The sequence below is a fragment of the Ovis aries genome, chromosome 8, assembly GCF_016772045.2.
Source record: "Ovis aries strain OAR_USU_Benz2616 breed Rambouillet chromosome 8, ARS-UI_Ramb_v3.0, whole genome shotgun sequence".
Lineage (NCBI taxonomy): Eukaryota > Metazoa > Chordata > Mammalia > Artiodactyla > Bovidae > Ovis > Ovis aries.
The window spans coordinates 47,855,248-47,873,875 of NC_056061.1; the positions used below are offsets into that span (position 1 = coordinate 47,855,248).

Below are 18,628 nucleotides of genomic sequence, written 5' to 3' on the forward strand. Positions count from 1 at the left end.
AATAGTACAGGCTTAGTTTCTTCAGAAAACCTTAATGATGAAGTTATAAAGTCTTCAAAGTTACAAAACAAAACACAATGATAAAAGGAATAGCCATCCAAACTATCTAATCTTAAGTATACATATGACTACCTTGTGTACACTAAAGGTAATGGGGTAGATGGTTGGGCAGAAATCAAATGATAGAGAAAACTAATGTCAGAGTCAGACTGTGGCTGAACTGAATTATGGCTTTCCATTCATGAAGGAACTTTGGTCTTTGGGAACATAGTTCTAGAGTAGAATGGTAGATTCCCTTCGCAGCAGCCTTGGCTTGCCCGCTGATTGGCTCATCTTCCTTTTCCTTTTCAGCTGAGTAGCCCTGGATCATGTAATCTTGCTAGATTTTGGGATGTTGGTCCCCCCACTCCTTGCTATTCACAGTAGGCATTTATTTGTTAGTCTACTGCATTGTGGATGCCTTTAAAGCTTGAAGTACTCCATTGAGCCACCCAGCCACTCTCAAATTGACATTCCCATCGTTTTGTCATGCCTCCTTCCACTGGAATCTCCATCTCTGGAACAGGTCAGAGCCTGATGGCTGCTGCTTCACAGGAGAGATTTTGATACCAAGTTTGAGCCAAAGGAGCAGAGGTGGCAGCAGCGTATCCTGTGATTATAAAGAAATGGGTTTTAAGCAAAATAATCTTGAGTTGTTTTTCTTATTAAAGGTAAATTACTGAGGTGTGTTCCTTCATTTTCTGCCATGGAAGTTAGTTTTCTTGTGGTTAATGGCAAAAGATTGGGTAATTGAGTCCATGAATTCTTTTCCAACCAATAATGAGACCTGAGCAAGTGAATGCATTGGTTTTGGAACTGTCACGGATTGAACCATTTCCATTTCTCTTCCCCAGCAAGACTCGCCTATGTGATCAAAGTAAAACAGTGAAATTTGCCAGACAGGGAGTTTAACTCCAGAATTCTACCTTTTTTTTTGTTCCTTAAACCAGATGAATCCGTGATCCCTCTGGATCCCCGATGGAACATGCAGGCTGTGGACATCATCAGAAATGCGATGGACTTTGACCCACAGACAGACCAGCCTGAGCAGCTCTTTGCCCTTTTAGAGTCTGTTGCAAACAAGTAGGTGAAGCCTACTATTGTGGGCACTGTTTGCCTCACTGTACCCTGTGACTCTACAAATTGTTGTTTAATAGCTAAGTCATGCCTGACTCTTTTGTGACCCCATGGACTGTAGCCCACCAGGCTCCTCTGTCCATGTATTTTTCCCAGGCAGGAATACTGGAGTGGGTTGCAATTTCTTTTCCCAGGGGATCTTCCCAACTCAGGGATCAAACCCACATTGCCTAAGAATACTGTTTATGTGTATTTAATTTTCTGAATCTGAGGAGTGCTGAGCGTCTGACGTGATTGCCTTTGTTACCACCTCTCCTTCAAGCTCTATGCACAGCGAAAAGTCATTCTGACCATGATGTCCTAGTGCCTTTGAATTGGCAGATTCTTAATAATTTAACAGGGTGCTTATTAATAGATACACTGGGAAGTATCAGTAATGGGATTTGTTTTATGATTAATCTTTTATCACAGGATAGCTGTGTTTCCACTGTTTCCTGTGAGATTTCCAATAGCTTCCTGCGTTTTCACAAGTTCTTTCCTCAACCATCTGTCCCATCAAATGGTGAAGGTCTCCGTACATAGTCACATATAGTATAAATTTACAGAATTGTTTTACAAGTCATTCCTCACTGTTTAATGTAATGACCAGTAATACTTTTTAATTGTCCATCAATGTAAGAGATTTAGAGAAATAATTTTGTAACTGAGGTATAACATGCATTACAGAAAAGTGCCACTAATGATGACTATATATCGTTTTGATGAATTTTCACAAAGTGAACTCACTCTTGTGATACATAGTAACACCTCAGAGGATCCCTTGTCCCTTCCCCCCAGCAACTCCCTCATCCTCCTCCCCGGGTAACTTCTACCATTGCAGATTAATTGTATGATGGCTGGTTTGGGGTTTTTTTGGGTGGGGAGTTGCTGCACTGAGAGGCTTCCAAAATCTTAGTTTGCTGACCAGGGACTGAACCTGGGTCATAGCAGTGAAAGCACTGAGTCCCAGCCACTGAACTGCCAGGGAATTCCTATGATGGCCAGTGCCAAGAGTCCACAATGCGGCTTGTCAGACCATGGCAGAGCAACACAGTGGGACCGGGCAGTTTACTGAGCCCTCTGCCTTCCTCCCCGCCAGCTTAGTTGTCATCTTTGTCACTGCCCATCTCTCTAATCCAGAATTTGCAGGGGCCTGAGGGGAGTGACAAACTGAGGGAAATTGATATTCCAAGGGTTCTTAGGATTCAGCAGGTAGAGGCTATGATAAGTATTATGAACTGATCACTGTTTGTTAATTGTGGAATCTCATTTCAGGACCATCATATATTTCGACCGGGAAAAACGGATTTTTACTGAAGCAAATTTGGTTTCTGTTGGTGGCAAAAAGTTAAGAAACAGTGTTTTGAGAATGTCCTTTGAATTCCATAAAGGTAAGGATGTTGCTTTTACCTTCTTCTGTTACACATCTGGCTGCATGATGTTCCTGATGGTGAGAGGTTCCTCAGGTGTGGCCATGCTACTGATTCCTTTTGACTTGGTGGCCTGATTTTGACATCTTCCTTTATTCAGTATCTTTGACTAAGTACTTTTTTACATGTCCTTGATCTCATTTATTCATTTATTTGGCCACCATGAGGTGAGTCTCTTGAGTGAGGAAAGGGAGGCACAGAGATGGTCTGGGTCACATCTCTAGCAAGTAGCAGAGCCAGAGCGTGAGACCTGGTCTCTTGGCTGAAAAGTAAGAGCTCATAAGCATTTGGTTATGGGTTCTTTTCTTCCTCCTTCCTTTTTTTTTTTTTTTTTCAATTGAAAAGATAATGGTATTTCTTGGAAAATATTCAAACTGTAGAAGCATAAAAACGGAAAAAGTTTACTCCTGCAGTAGCTGCTGTTAATAGTAGAGATTCATTTATATCTTCTCATATCTTCCTGTTATCTATCCATCTGGTCATATATGTAATATCTTAGAATTTGTTTTGTATTTAAACAAATGCTTTTTAAAAAAAATTGAAAAAAATAAAAATAAAAGAAATTGAGACATGAACATCTCTACATATATGTGCCTAACTTGCTAACTTACTAGGCAAAGATTTGCTTTCAACTTTGACCTTGGCCTTTGTACTGAGGGTAATGTTAAGTTCTAGACTGCTGTTAATTTAGAAAATGTCTACAGAATTAAAACTGATTGAATGTTCTTATTTATACCAACTCTAAGATCCAGAGAGCTATCACAGCCTGCCCCATGAAATCGTGGTCAATCTTGCTGCTTTCTTTGAGCTTTGTGATGCGTTAATCCTACTCTGGGTACAGTCCTCTCAGGGCATGGTGTCTGATGCCAGTGTTAACGAGGTGAGGAGATGTACCTGTTTTTCTTTTAAGTGACATATTTCTTAGCACAAAGATTTTTAGGGGAACAACTAACTTCAGTATAGTCATGTGTCCAGTATTATTTGAGAAATTGTTCTTGTGAATTTAAATAGATACACGTATTTTAAAGCTGCATCAGGGTGTAATTGAGATAATAAATCGTACATGTTTAAAGTGTACAAGTTTATGTTTTGACTTGTGTATACGTGTGACGCCATTCCTACAGTCGTGACATTGAACCCGTCCATCACCCTCAAACCTTTCGTCTTCTGTTTTCTCTTCCTTTTTTCTGCCCTCCACCTCTAGCAGGTATCCATTGATCTGCTTTCTGTTACTACAGCATTTTATATTGCTTTTATATTTCTATTTCTGGCATTTTATATTGTTTTTATCTGTCCACTTTCATTTAAAATCATTTTGAGATACATCCATATTGTTTTGTGTCTCAGTTGATTCCTTTTTATTGCCAATAGTCCATTGAATGTATACATACTATAACTTGTCCATCTACTTGTTGCTAAAAATCATAATTTTAACAGTTATATTTTAGTTCACTTAAGCCTTCTTAGACATGATTGTCACATGTGGACTAAACTGGGATTGAATCCAGATTATTCCAGTAATTGTGATAAATTAGAATTGTAGGTCTTAAACTTTTTAGTCTCAAGACCCCCTCTCCTCCTCCCCATCCCCAAATCTCAAAGAACTTTTGCTTATGTGGTTACATATATATGTACTGTATTAGGAAATAAATCTGAGAAATGTAAAAAATTATGTGTTAGTCTGTTTAAAAACTCAGTAACAAATTCATGTTAACATTTTTAATGAAAAAACCATTTTCCCAAACAAAAATTAAGAATGGAACTATGTTACATTTCTACAAATCTCTTCATGTCTGGCTTAACAGAATGAAAGCCGGTTTCTCACACCTGTCCCTGATTTGCTCTCTTACGGCATGTTGTATGGGTTGAAGTTTGTGAAGAGAAGCTGACCTCTATTTCATGTTGTTAAGAGCTTAGAAAGTGAAGGCTAGTTTAATAAACATTCCCGTGTAATTGTGGATGTCCTTTGATCCTGTACCACAGCTTGACAAGTGATAGTTTTGTAAAGGTTACTTATTGTGTGGAATTTGAAAAAATAGTGATCCTGTCATGTGTTAAAATTCACTGGCCTGGCATACACTTTGGATGGACTTTATCCTTGCATGTTACCCTTGTGTAAATTTGCAGCTTGTGCATTGGTAATTTGGAAAGTATTGTTAAGTGAGTTATCAGACCTTCCAAATGTTGGCACATTTCATTTTCCAATATGAATTAAGTCATACTCTTGAAAAATTACCACAGACGTCATCAGAAAATCTTTAAGTATTGGGAATTTGTCAAGCTCTTAGTTTTTCAGAGTTCTGAGCTTTGCTTAAAAGTTTTGAGTTTTATTTTCGGCAGTCTTGCTTTTTTTGAATTGACAGATTGACTTCATTCATTTTCTACACGCTGTTTGCAGTCAGAGTTTGTCTGCCACCCCAGCCCCTGCCCTTTTTTTTGGTACCATCAGTGCAGATGTCACTATAGTAAAGAGCACAAATAATATGATATTATTTTGAAAATAGCTTTGACATCATAAAACTGGAAAGATTATAACTAATCTGGAGACTACTTTGCCATAAAAATGCATAATTAGAAGAACAGCAATGTTGGAAACTCAGAGTACCTGATTTTTGCATTACAACACTACATTAATGAAAACAGTAGTTATTGTCATAAGGATAGACATAGACTAATGAAATAAAAGAGAATTCAGAAATAGACCCTCAAATATTAATATATGGTGAATTTAATGAGGAAAACAGCTCTTTAACAAATGTTGATGAAAAAACTAGATATTGATATTATAAATATGAGCCTTTATCCCTGCCTTATGTCAGAAAAGTTAACATCAAAATGGATTATAGAGCTATGTCTAAAAGCTAAAGTTAATAAACCTCTAAAAGAAGACATAGAAAATATTCACAGCTTGAGGATAGGCAAAGATTTCAAGGCGTTCTTCAAAAAAGAAAAATTGATGAATTCAATTCTGCCAAAATTAAAAATGGTTCTTAATAGACAGCTTTAAGAAAATGAAAACACTAGGAGACATTGTTTATAAATTGTATATAAATTGTTTAAACCAAAGTAATAGCCCAGTTTTAAAAAGGAGCAAGAGAATTTGAATAGATGCTTCTCAGAAGATAATACCCACTGAGAACTTGGAAAATTTTCTGTATCATTACTTATCAAGATGTAAATTGAAACCACAGTGCAGTTCCACTCAGCAGAATGACTAAGGTTAAAAACTGAAACCCACCTACACTGCTGGTTGGGATTCAAAATAGTGCAGCTTCTTTGTAAAGCAAGTTGTGATTTCTTGTAACATTGGGTGTGCACTTACCACATGACCCAGTGATTCTATTTTCCCCAGTAGCTCTGAACTTCCAGTAATAGGACGAAAGATCTTTGCCTCTCTGACTGCTTTAATATCCCCAAAAATATTCCAGTCAATTGCTAGATCTTTAACATGTATATGTTGCATATTGGTGAACAATTGATGTCTGTGTTTTGTGTCCTTTACTGTGAGATGTTTGTGAGCAGTCTTGATTTGCTTTGTTTTTAGATCTTGGGTTCTGTGCGGTGGCGTGACCGGTTTTGGACTGTGGCTGACACAGTAAAAGTAGATGCCTCGGGCCTGGCCTTGCTCGCCCTTCACTGGCGCTGGGTTTTAAAACATTTGGTCTGTCGGATCCCCCAACTCCTGATGAACCATGAAGACAAGTAAGACTCATATCTAGAGAAACAGTGTCAGTATCTACAGGATTGATGTTTGGAAAGGAAATGTGTTTCTTCTTACTTTACTTTGGTTTGCTCCCTCCTTGACTTGTCAGTGAATGTAAATCTAGTATAAAGTATATACAGTGCCCCTTAATATCCAGCACTTCCCCTTTTACTCACCTCCCTTCTGCCCCTTTATCTCCTCTGCTAAAGATACTACAGAGAGGTTCAGACTGTTTCAGAACATATTCAGAATTGCTTGGAGAGCCCAACTGGTGGATTCGCAGGTGTAAAGAAGTTGCAGAAGTTCCTGGGACGACCCTTCCCTTTTAAGGTACAATTTGGAAGCATGTAGTAAACACAAAGGTTTGACCTCTTCTGAAGCTCTCTTGGAGTGTGGGTACTGCCATTCAACTAGACTCAGCCCTGCCTGCAAATTTTGGAATGTTCAGTGAGCACTATTTACTGATTTGTTAAGTGTTATTGTTTTACTTAGTCTTGAGACTTTTAAGGTTGAACAGACTGTTAACTTTATTACTATAAAATACCCTTAGAGCAACAGGAGTAAACCAACTTAATGTTTGTAGAAGCATCGAGGAAACATAAAAACTTTTTCAGACATGAATAGGCTTCTAAAGAGAACCACTTTTCTCCTCTGTAATAGGCTCTCCTGGGTTTTATTGTTTCAGGACGAGCTGGTCGTAGAGTGTTTTTCACAACTGAAGGTCTTTAACAAAGCTCTTACCATCAGAGAGTGGATGCCTGCTCTTGGGGAGAGTGGATGGCAGGAAGACATTAGTCGGCTCCAAATGGTTGCATCTGAAGGGACATTAAAGAAAAGTCTCCTCCGGGCCTGGGGTTTGGTCCTCCGAGCTAATATTCTGGAAGATGTCGATTCAGGTGTGTGGCTAGCTGACAGTGGTTCTAAGTATGTCCTCTGCAGCCAATAAGTTGTTGTTTTTTTCTTTTTCTTTGTCAGTAAGTTTTAAGAAGTTCTCCCTTAAATATTCTTCTCCTTCTATTCCCGCCCCCCTGCCCCCCGCCCCGTGTACTATAGCGACCACTAAATAAGTGTCAGGCATAAGGTTAAACTTTACATACATTATTTAATTCTGTCATTGTAATTGTGTAGGTATTAATAGTATTATTTAACACATGAGAAACTCAAGTTCAGGTAAAGTTGAACTCAAGCTCATAGTCACATAACTGGCTGATGGGAATCTGAGCCTGACCACTGACTGCTGTGTATCTTTTTGTCCAGATACGTTGAAGAATCTTGTGAATGCTCAGCATTTAGAACTAAAAGCCAGAGGAATTTCACTTGGTTTTCTGGAGAAGAAGCACAGTGAAGCTTCCTTCCTGTCGCAGCCAGATTTTAGCTGCTTAATCCAGCTCACCAGGAGTGTTCAGCTGTGGCCTGTGATGGAATACCTGGCTATGCTTTGGCAGTATAAAGTCACAGCTGATTTTATGACACAGGCTTGTCTGAAAAGGTGAGCCATCCTTCAGGTTTTTTTCCTTTGGGGCAGCTTATTTTCTTGGAAGGTTATTCTGTGTATTCTACATTTAAAACAAAGCACAGCCTTTTCTTGAGGGGGAGTAGTTGCTGAAGCAGAGGGAGGTCATTTGCCGCTTTGGAAAGCCAAAAATTCTTGATTCTTTGCCTATTTTGTGTGTGTTGCATCTCCCCTTCCATAGCAGTTTTCTGATAGTTCATGGAAAGCCCACAGCTCACTCTCTCCCCCCCTCTATTTCTTGAGTAGGTCAAGCAAACACCAGCAGCCTCAGATAGATGAGGAGATAAGCCATCACATCATGTTTTGTCTTAAGCACACACCAGTTGCTCCTCAAGAGCTTCGAGACTTTTGGGCCTTAGTGCACCATCAAAAGGTAAAAATCAAAGTCAAAATCCTTTGCACTGTGAACTGATTAGATTTTCTGTGGCACACTGGTTGCAGAACATTGCAGAATAATCTTAAAAATTGCATGTTGTAAAACTAATCTTTTCTGAATTAAGTTTCAAAGGGGAGAACTTTGAATGTTCTAGACATTTCCCTGCTCTTATCACAGTTTCATTCCATTTGGTTCCCAGTTAAATAAGGCTAAAATATTTGCTAATTTTTATTTTATTTGTTCAAAAATGTATTATCAGTGTTTTTTACTCTTCCATAGAGAGTAACTTGTTGAATATGAATAATGGTAAATTGTAGTTACTATTATTTCATTGGTACAACCTTAAATTTTTTTGGATAGTGTTTTATTCATTTATTTTGATACATAATTATGTGATTATTTTCATTACATTTTCACATGCACTCTTACAAAATCAGATCTCATGTTTTATCCAAGTATAAATAGGTTAAATTATGTGACTAAGATGATTGGGGTGGCAGAAAATCAGAAACATTAGGATTAATAATCTTTAAATCCATGTTAGTTCTGGATGATGTCACAAGACAGAGACCTTATAACTGGATTTATAGAATCTTTATCGAATACTCTCTTACCTGGTCAATTCTTTATCTCTAGATGACTGCTGAAGAAAGGATCTCTTTGTGGTCTGAGTTATTTAATTCCACATTTACATCTTTCTGGAGCAGCACCATGACCACACATCCAGAGTACTGGCTGACGTGGAACCCTCTGCCTGGTGAACAGCAGAAGGAGACACCCAGATCTCTTCTGGACCCCACGTTAAAGGTTTGTTGGCAGAAAATTATAAAAATGTTTGACAATAGAAAAAATTTCTCTTGTGTAATCAAAAGCAAGGCTACTTCCTTGGTTCACATAGTATGTCATGAAAATTTGCACCTATCACCCAGCTTATTCTTTCTAAGATAGTCCACTGTACTGCTGTGCTGCAAAGCATTTTATCACTTCCTTATTGATAAGCACTGAGATTTCTTGCCTATCCTCTTGCTTCCTGTAGGAAGCACCCCTGCATCAGCTACCCTTGTATAAGTCTTCGTCTACTTGTCTGCTATTTCCATGGATTGTGATGAGGCTTGGGATTTAACCCATGGCCAAAGTGTCTGCACATTTAAAGAGATTTATGTATCTTCTCAGAACATCTAGGGAAGTAGGTTTTGTTTTTCACTCTTTCTGCTAGGAGATGGTGAAGAGGGAAGCCATGAAGTAGGGATCACTTCTCATATCCTGTGTTTCCATATCTTTGCCCCACTAGGTGTCATTAGTACTTTGAATTATTACCAGTTGTTCACTTTAGAACTTGTTTTAATTTGTACTCCTTTGATTTTTGTTGAGATAGAGCATCTTTACATATGTATATTGTTTGTTTTTGTTTCTTTTTCTGAATTTTCCAGTCATGTTTATTGCCCATTTTGTTTGAAAAGAATCATTAAATGTCATTTTATTAATGAAGATCTCGTTATATATTATGCATATTAAGCCTTCACCTAACATGGTTGGAAATATATTTCTAGTGTTCTGTTGTCTCACAGGCTTGAAGATGTTTTCTCATATTGCACACGTTTTATAGTTTTCAAATACACCAGCCACTTTCTACTTTCTGGCTTTGATATGCTTTTAAATAAGTCTTTCTTCACTACCCATAGAGTTAAAAACCATTTGTTCATATTTATGTTTATGTCAGTCTCATCAGAATATCTTCTTTTGTGAGGTAGGGATGTATGTTTTTTATCTTCTACAAACAAATATATCCAAAAGCAGTATTAACAATACTAGTTTCACCTAGCTCATTCTTTCCATCTTATTTGAAATGCTACTTCTGACACAGTAGTTTATTCCCACAAGTTTTCATGGATGTAGGACTCAGCTCTGTTCCATTCCTGTATCAGAACTGAGTGCTTTAGTATAAGACATCTCAAAGCCTTTAGTGTCAGGCCTTATGGATCACCAGGAGTTGCATGCAGTCGAGGTTTGCTTTCCTGTGGGTCTCACCCCTAACCTGTTGTCATGGACACTGTTCCTGTGTCCCAGATTAACAGTCCAGGAAGCAGAGGCTTATCCCTGGCTCGTCTGTTTGTCTTCCAGCACTTTCCCCTGCCTCCAAGTCTCAGCTTCCTGCAGTGTGCCCCCAGCCCTGCCGCACAAGTGGTCTTGCTGATGTCCAGGTGTGAGGGGTTTTCTTCTGCTTGACAAAAGCTACCCCTGCTCTTCGTTCATAGAGAATGGAGTCCTTCAAGGGCCCACTGCACCTGACCCGACTCTGCCAGTCTGGTCCTGTCTCAGGATTACGGTTACCTGTTCCTGACAACCTGAGGTGCCCCAGTGCTGCTTGTTGAAACCCCGTTAGTTAATTTCTAAAAGTTAACTTGACTCCTCTCTCTCCCTCAGGGTCCTGGCAGTCTCAGTAGAGCCGTGTTCTCCAAATGCTGCTTTGAGATCGTGACCAGCAGCTGTAGAGCAAGTCCCTGGGATGTGAGCGGCCTCCCCATCCTGTTGTCCTCGCATGTCACCCTGGGGGAGTGGGTCGAGAGGTGCCAGCAGCTCCAGGATGTCAGCTCAATGCTCTGGACCAACATGGCTGTCCCGGTGGTGGCAGAGTTCAGGTATCCCCTTCTCCCTGGGTAGACAGTACAGCTCCCATCTTTCCTCCAGGGTGTGTTATGGGGACCTCGGTCAGAGCTTGCTTGGGTAGTGGCTATTTCCGGTGGGTGGAGGAAAGGTGTTTTTTGGCTGAATGAGCAGGTTTTCAGTCCATAACAGAGACTGCTATGAGCTGGCCAGCCCCTCTGCCAGCTGTCAGTGTATTGTCACCAAGAGGGCGGTGCCTAGAAAACCATATCAGATTGAGACTAGAAATTCATCTCCAGGTGTAGTCTGGAGAGCAGTGTAGTCCGCCTCGCTGTTTTCTGGAAGAACGAACACTAGTGTAAGAAAGGAATGCCGGTGACTGCAGTGTAGACCCCAGTAAGTGCTCCCTTGTCCCCACAGACGGACTGATTCCCAGCTCCAGGGCCTGGTGCTGTGCTGGCATCTGGCCGGCCTGGCGGAGCTGCTCCCTGAGCCCCGGCAGCAAGAGCATGCGCACAACTGCAGGCAGCTGCTGCTCAGGGATAGCCAGGCCTTCCAGCACGTGGGTGAGACTCTTGGGGACCTGGCCAGGCAGGAGGCGCTGCCCAAGGAGCTGCTGTGCCTCCTGCTTACCTCTCTGCGCCACTTGTTTGGGGAGGTGGAGGGCAAGCGTGACCTGCCCGAGCCAGCCCGCCGTGGGAGCCTGTGGGTGAGCCTGGGCCTGCTCCAGATCCAGACCTGGCTTCCCCAGGCGCGCTTTGACCCCGCCGTGAAGAGGGAGTACAAGCTCAAGTACGCCAAGGAAGAGGTATGGAGGGAGGGTTGGAATGTGGGCTGCATTCTGACTCATTGGCTTTGCTTAGTGTATTACTCCTTTCACTCCCTCTGGATGCTCAGAGCACAGGGGACTGATGTGCATAAGCTGCCCTGTGACATTCCAGGAGTGTGTACTATAGACTGTGATGTCCTGTCTGTGGGTTCCTCTGAGTAGGGTCAGGCACCACGAGGGGTTATATAACCACCATGCCGGCTATATGCCACCGATAGATAGGCTCTCCTAGACACTCATAGTATCCCTCACCATCTGGATCCCTCTACCTAGATTAAGTTTTGGATATTTGGATTTGAGTATCTTCTTTAGACTGGGTATAGTATTCCTTAAGGGCATCCCAGGTGGCTCAGCGGTAAAGGATCTGTCTTGCCAATGCAGGAGACACAGGAAATGTGGGTTCGATCCCTGAATTAGGAAGATCCCTTGGAGATGGGCATGGCAACCCACTCCAGTATTCTTGTCTGGAGAATCCTCATGGACAAAAGAGCCTGGTGGCCTACAGTCCCTGGGGTCACAAAAAAGTCTGACACAACTTGGTGACTAAACAACAACAACGAGTAGACCTTAGGTTTTGAACTGTTGATGTTTGTTATCCAAAACTCAAGAATTAGGTAGATTCAGATAATGTGATGTACTTCTTGCTATTTGAACTCCCAACCAAACTCAGGAACTGAGTATGTTAAATAGTGATATATTAGACCTATATTTTGAGGAAGGAAAATTAAATTAGTTGGGGTGAAGGGCAGGCTGCTATAGCAGACTCAGTAGTTCATTGGCATCAATAAGGTAGTTTCATTTCACCTGACAGTTCTGAGGTGAGTGGTCCAGATTAGTGGAGCAGAACCCACTCCCCAACCGTTGGGTCATTCAGGAACCTAGGTTCCTTCCCTCCAGGGAGCGACCCACCCTCAGGGCTGTGTGTCTCAGGCCTGGTCCTAGCTGGGCGCAGTAAACCAGTCTCTCCTTTTCTGCTAGTTACACCAGCTACAGTGTGAGTGGAAGACCCGGAGCCTCTCATTCCAGCTGCAGACTGGAAGAGACCTGGAAGATGAAGTCATCCTCAGTCATTCTCACCCTCACATCAGGTAACACTGTAGAGTGATGATTATTTGAACCTGGGATTATCAGCTAGTATCTTCTTTTTAAAAAGACATTTTGCAGTGTAATCGCAGTATTAACCGGAGGTTATTATCTACATCTGTGAGCTCTATTAGCAAGTAGATCCTAAAGCCACAGTTACAATCAGGAAAAATACACTCTGTAAAAGGAGGGGGAGGACTTATATGGAGCCAGGAGGGTTGAAAGCAGAACTTTCTCTCAGTGTGGAAGGACTTGGGTGCGATGACGGGCACCAAGGGATCTGTTACCTTAGGAAGTACTATTTAGTGGGTTCTGAGTTCCACCAGCTTCAGACCTTGGGTAGACCACTCAGTGCCTTACACCTCAGTGTCCTGTCTGTAAAAGCAGGATAATAGTGCCTACTTCAATGAGATGTACATCCAAAGTGCTTGACAACATGGGTTACACACGGTAAATGCTGTAGATGTATAATCCATTCTCATTGTAAATGTCAGTATATCATCATTGTATGCCTCAGAAGCTGAAATGCTTTCCTTCTGTTTCCTAAGAGCTCAGTCTAGATTTGTTATTTTTCCTCTGATGGAATTTGCATGTGGTGTTGATTTGCCTTTAGGTTGCTTCGCCAGAGAATTGATCAGCTGGAGAACTTAATCTGCAGCCTGTCCAAGAAGCAGGCCTGCCGGCCCCCGCTGCCTACATACGAGGCCCTAGTGCAGGAAATCCACCACTACGTCAGCAGCATTGCCCAGGCCACCGCCGTTCAGGATCTGCTCACGCGGCTCCTGCAGGCCCTGCGCTCGGATGGACCTCGGGCCGCCCAGGTGGCCCAGAACCTTTTGAAGGAGGAGGCCTCCTGGCAGCAGTCGCACCACCAGTTCCGGAGGCGGCTGGCCGAGGAGTTTGCCCTGTACCCAGACGCCACGGCCCCGCTGCAGGCCTCCATCCTGCAGCTGCAGCACGGCATGCGGCTGGTGGCGGGCGAGGTCCATGCCTCGCTCCAGGGTGGCCTGGCTGGCTCAGACAGGCTGGGGTCCCTGGCCACATCCCTGCTGGCTTTCCCATCGGTGGGCCCTGCCTTTCCTACCTACTATGCCCACGCAGACACTCTGTGCTCTGTGAAGTCTGAGGAGGTGCTGCGTGGCCTCAGCAAGCTGATGCTCAAGCGCTTGGGAGGACGGGAGCTGGAAGAGAAGGGTCAGAGCCCCTGTGCAAGCCGAGAACAGCTGCTGCTGAACGCCCTCCTATACCTGCGTTCCCACGTGCTGTGCAAGGGAGAGCTAGACCAGCGGGCCCTGCAGCTCTTCAGACATGCATGTCAGGTGAGCCCCAGCAGGCGGCCAGGGACACAAGCAGGGTGCCTGCAGGACACTTGCTGTGCCTGACGTAGATGAGATCCTGTGGTTAGGGAGTGGGGATCAAGTAGATGTTTCTTGCTTTTTCACATTTAATTGTCAGGTTTAGGGGCCTTTGTTAGTTTTTAAGAGACCAAAAAATTATTAGTGATGTCAGTCCTTTGTGCCTGATGCACATTGCAGATGGTCTCTCCTAGTTTGTTGGTGTTGAATTTGTTTACAGTGGGTTTTGCCATGTATTGATATCAACTTTTATTAACATTAAGAAAATAACTTCTGCTTTTCTCCCTTACCAACAAAAGCAATTTGTTCTGATTGTAGACAGTTAAAAGAATAAGTATAAGCTAAATTGTTAGATTCTGCCACTTAAAGCCATGTGAACCATATGAACTGTTAGCACATTGGTATATTCCTATCACTAAATATTTACATTTGTATGTAAAGTCTTTTTGCTAATTTAGAAGAGGAAAAAACCCAAACCAGTGCCATTCTAAGAAAAGTCTTAAAGCAAGATTTTTGGGTAAAATTTCAAGAAAGCAGAATTGCTGAGACAAAGCTTAACTGCTTGCTTAGGCTTCTGATACAGACTGTCTTCCTGAATGGAGGATGCTCATGTCCTCAGTCCTCCTCAATACTTAAAGGGTTTTATGGCACCCCACTCCATTGTTCTTGCCTGGAGAATCCCAGGGACGGGGGAGCCTGGTGGGCTGCCGTCTCTGGGATCATACAGAGTCGGACACGACTGAAGCGACGCAGCAGCAGCAGCAGCAGCAGCAGCAGCAGCAGAGGTAGTAGGGGATTTAGGAAATGTCTGGTAAGGTGTGGCCGTTTTGCCTGATTGGTTCCCCAAGAACACCCAGTTCCCAGTCTATTTTCTCTTTTCCCAACCCATGGGCCGTCCATCTCCCTGAGGTGCTGGCAAGTGCAGTCTGCATCACATGCCCACTTTGCTGACCCCTGATACAGAGCACCACCCACACCTCTCAGCAGGTCCCCAGTCCTGCAGATTTTCACACCTGCAAAATTGTAACAATACAGCAAGGGAGAATTTAGGAAAATCAGTTTGCTACAGATACATAGTTTGAAAACAAAGCCCATTTACTCTGCTACATGGAATTTAGTTTCTTGGATGTTGTCATTTATTTGTTTTTGAACCCTGGTGTTTTGTTTTCATGAGAAATGAAGAAATAACAAATCCTGCCTTTGTTCACTATAAGTGCCTGAGCAAAGGCAAATAAGCTTCTGCTGGAATGTGTGATTTTTCAGGAAATCATCAATGAGTGGGATGAGCAGGAACGCATAGCCCAGGAGAAGGCGGAGCAGGAAAGCAGCTTGTACAGATACCGGGGCAGGACCCCCAGGACAGCCCTGAGCGAGGAGGAAGAGGAAGAGCGGGCCTTCAGGAGCCAGTTCCCACTGCACGAGAAGGTGGGCACTGTGCTCCCCTGGTGCCACACACCTCACCTGTGAATGGTTGAGGTTTTTTTTTCCCCTTCCAGTTCTACTGAGATATAATTAACACACAGCACTGTTTGAGTTTAAGGTGCTCAGCATAATGATCTGACTTCTATCTGCCATGCAATGATTACCACAATAAGTATAGTGAACACCCATCACGCATATAGATATAAAGTAATTTTTTTTTCCTTGTGATGAGAACTCTTAGGATTTACTTATAACTGGCTGCAACACTTTGTTAGGTGCTGTTACATTCCCTTTGAATGATTCTGTAATTTTTAAAATAACTTCTTAATGCACATAATTTGCTACATCATCTTCTTGATCATTCACTCTCCATCCCTCCCCATTGCTTTTAGTCTGATCAGAACTGGATTTTTATTTTCACAAGTTCAATTGCTCTAATGTTATTTACAGGACTTTGCAGATATTTTGGTAGAACCCACATTAGAGGAGAAGGGACCTTCAGGTGGGCAAGAAGAGGAGGCCACCCCTGGCCCCACTGTCCTGTCACAGAGCTCCATGCAGGCTGTGATGCGCATCCACCAGCAGCTGTGCCTCGGCTTCGCCCGGTCCCTCTGGTACCAGCAGAGTCCGCCGCCCCACGGGGCAGAGCACTACCTCAGCCTGTTTCTGTCCTGCTACCAGACGGGGGCATCTCTCGTGACACACTTCTACCCCCTGATGGGTACGGTGGTTTACTTCTCTTTAGCTCTTGGGAAATCAGAATGAGTCGATGTGATTGTTGCTTCTGGAACAATTAAAACTGCTGCCTCCCTGTTTTTGCTAAGTTCGAATTGATGGCGTTTCCTTAACTTAAGGGACTTAAAGCTAATTCCAAAATCGATTTAAAATTCTACCATAACCATGGTTTCTCATCCTTTGAATACTTTGGGTTAAAGGGATTAAGAAAGTAAGGATACGCTATTAGTTTTAATGGTCTTGTTTCTCCACGTTATTTCTAATTTCCCTCTAACAGCTTTGGTGCTTTTCTAATGAAAGCATGTATTTCTGGGAGTAGCCCGGGAACTCAGAAATTAATTTCACAGGGTATGGTTTGATGCAGTTTCCTACATAACCTCATGATTTGCTCCATGCAAGTAGGAAGGAAGCTTTCATTCTGCCTCTATATCTCATGAAAACAAAACACCATGGTTGAAGTAGGAAAGAAGCTTTCATTTCTGCCAAGAAGAGCCCCCAAAACTGGGAATTTGAATCCTTCTAACCAAACTGCACCCTCTTTGATTATGTGGAGGCAGGATCTATGTATCCTGAAACTTGGCAGGTTTTGGTGACCACTTAATATCAGAGTCACAGTCTCCTGGGCTTGTGTTGCTTTGGGGGTGAGTGGCATTGCAACGTCTGCTTCATTCAGTCCCAGTCATTCTTTGTTTCTGCGTATGTTTCCAACATCTTTGTAACTTAACACCGACTTTACTGTGATCTTGTTAATTACTTCACAGGAGTTGAGCTGAATGACCAACTCTTGGGCAGCCAACTTCTGGCCTGCACCCTGTCCCATAACACTCTCTTTGGGGAAGCGACCTCAGACCTGATGGTGAAGCCTGATGGGCCCTATGACTTCTACCATCACCCCAACATCCCAGAAGCTCGGCACTGCCAGCCTGTGCTTCAAGGCTTCTCAGAGGCTGTTCACCGGCTGCTGCAGGATTGGCCGGAGCACCCAGCGCTTGAGCAGGTAAGGCGGTGGTGGGGAGGTGGCTTCTCACTGTCCCAGGTGCATTGACTTGCACAGTGGTGACACAGAGGTTCTACAGAACACGGTTCAAGGAGGCACTATTTCCTGTAGGATGAATATTCACATTTGTAATGCTGCTTGTGAATGGTGTTTGAGGTTCCACTTACTTTATCTGTTGCTCAGGGTTTGCCATCCACATATGAAATGCTGCTGTGTTGCTCTTTATTCAGACACATCCTTATGTAAACAAGGGTCTGGCTCTTTCAAGCTTGGTAGTTTTAACTCAGACCCTTGTTCTGTGATCTTCAGCTAATTCTGTAATAACTTATAACAGAGTAATAATAGCAATTACCTTATCAAACTCAGTCTCACTTCCAGAGTAATACAGCAGAGAAAGTGTTTATCTTGGGCAGGATGCGCAGCCCTGGAGTTTTACCCACAGCATTCATGGGTGCTTGTGAAGCAGGGTCTTTGCGTGAAACAGGCCCGTCTTCAGTACCCTGTGACTGTGGGCAGTTGACAGTCCCGTGAGCATGCCCAGATCTTCTTCTCTCCCCACTGCAGCTGCTGGTTGTAATGGACCGAATCTGCAGTTTCCCACTCTCCAGCCCCATCTCCAAGTTCCTGAATGGCTTAGAGATCCTTCTGGCAAAGGCACAGGTAAGAGGATTCTCTCTCTAGTCCTCATTTTAGTTTGTCATCACCTGAAGAGATTCTCTTATTGTTTGAGTTGGCCTTCAGAGTGGCTGGGTGTCTGCACTCTTCACCCCCTCAGCCCTCTCATAGCCTCTGAAGTGGCTGGTGCTCCCCTGATTTTCAGATTAGGGCTCTGGACTTTAAGGGGGTCACGTGACTAACAATACAGAGATTCAGACTCGGGTCTCCAAATCCTGTGCTATTTGCTCAGCTGGAGGTTAGTTAGGATGGTTATGCGTTGGTGTGTGCATGCATGCTAAGTTGCTTCAGTCATGTCCGACTCTTTGTGACCCTACGGACTGAAGCCCACCAAGCTCCTCTGTCCATGGAATTTCCCAGGCAAGACAACTGGAGTGGGCTGCCATCTCCTCCTCCAAGGGATCTTCCTGATCCAGGGGTCAGACCCATGTCTCTTATGTCTCCTGCACTGGCAGGTGGGTTCTTACCACTAGCACCACCTGATACATCAGTATAGAAGTTGTTTAAGGTCCCAGTGGTCTCTGCTTAAGAAAAATCAAGGATGTTCCTGAGGGAGAAAGTGATTAGGGGACTGAATAATGCTGTAGTGAATTTCTTCTGTGTCTCGTCAGGATTGGGAAGAGAATGCAAGTCGAGCCCTGTCTGTGCGGAAACATCTTGATTTGGTCAGTCAGTTGATCATCCGTTGGCGTAAACTGGAACTGAAGTGAGTGATCATTTGTCACTCCCCCTCCTGAACTTACATTGTAGG

The 18,628-nt window shown here is 43.1% G+C and overlaps 1 protein-coding gene across 1 annotated transcript in view; it reads left to right on the plus strand.

Annotated features, from left to right (window-relative positions):
- The window catches only part of MDN1 (midasin AAA ATPase 1), a 145,364-nt gene that overhangs the window by 84,363 nt on the left and 42,373 nt on the right, over positions 1–18,628 (plus strand). The window contains exons 51-68 of the mRNA XM_012182781.4: positions 990–1,122; positions 2,431–2,546; positions 3,332–3,465; positions 6,130–6,287; positions 6,498–6,618; positions 6,974–7,184; positions 7,546–7,777; positions 8,048–8,174; positions 8,814–8,984; positions 10,602–10,816; positions 11,202–11,589; positions 12,589–12,698; positions 13,307–14,012; positions 15,312–15,473; positions 15,921–16,191; positions 16,967–17,202; positions 17,767–17,862; positions 18,489–18,583. Coding sequence (XP_012038171.3) covers positions 990–1,122; positions 2,431–2,546; positions 3,332–3,465; positions 6,130–6,287; positions 6,498–6,618; positions 6,974–7,184; positions 7,546–7,777; positions 8,048–8,174; positions 8,814–8,984; positions 10,602–10,816; positions 11,202–11,589; positions 12,589–12,698; positions 13,307–14,012; positions 15,312–15,473; positions 15,921–16,191; positions 16,967–17,202; positions 17,767–17,862; positions 18,489–18,583 — 3,682 coding nt within the window. The remainder of the gene's footprint in view (positions 1–989; positions 1,123–2,430; positions 2,547–3,331; positions 3,466–6,129; positions 6,288–6,497; positions 6,619–6,973; positions 7,185–7,545; positions 7,778–8,047; positions 8,175–8,813; positions 8,985–10,601; positions 10,817–11,201; positions 11,590–12,588; positions 12,699–13,306; positions 14,013–15,311; positions 15,474–15,920; positions 16,192–16,966; positions 17,203–17,766; positions 17,863–18,488; positions 18,584–18,628) is intronic.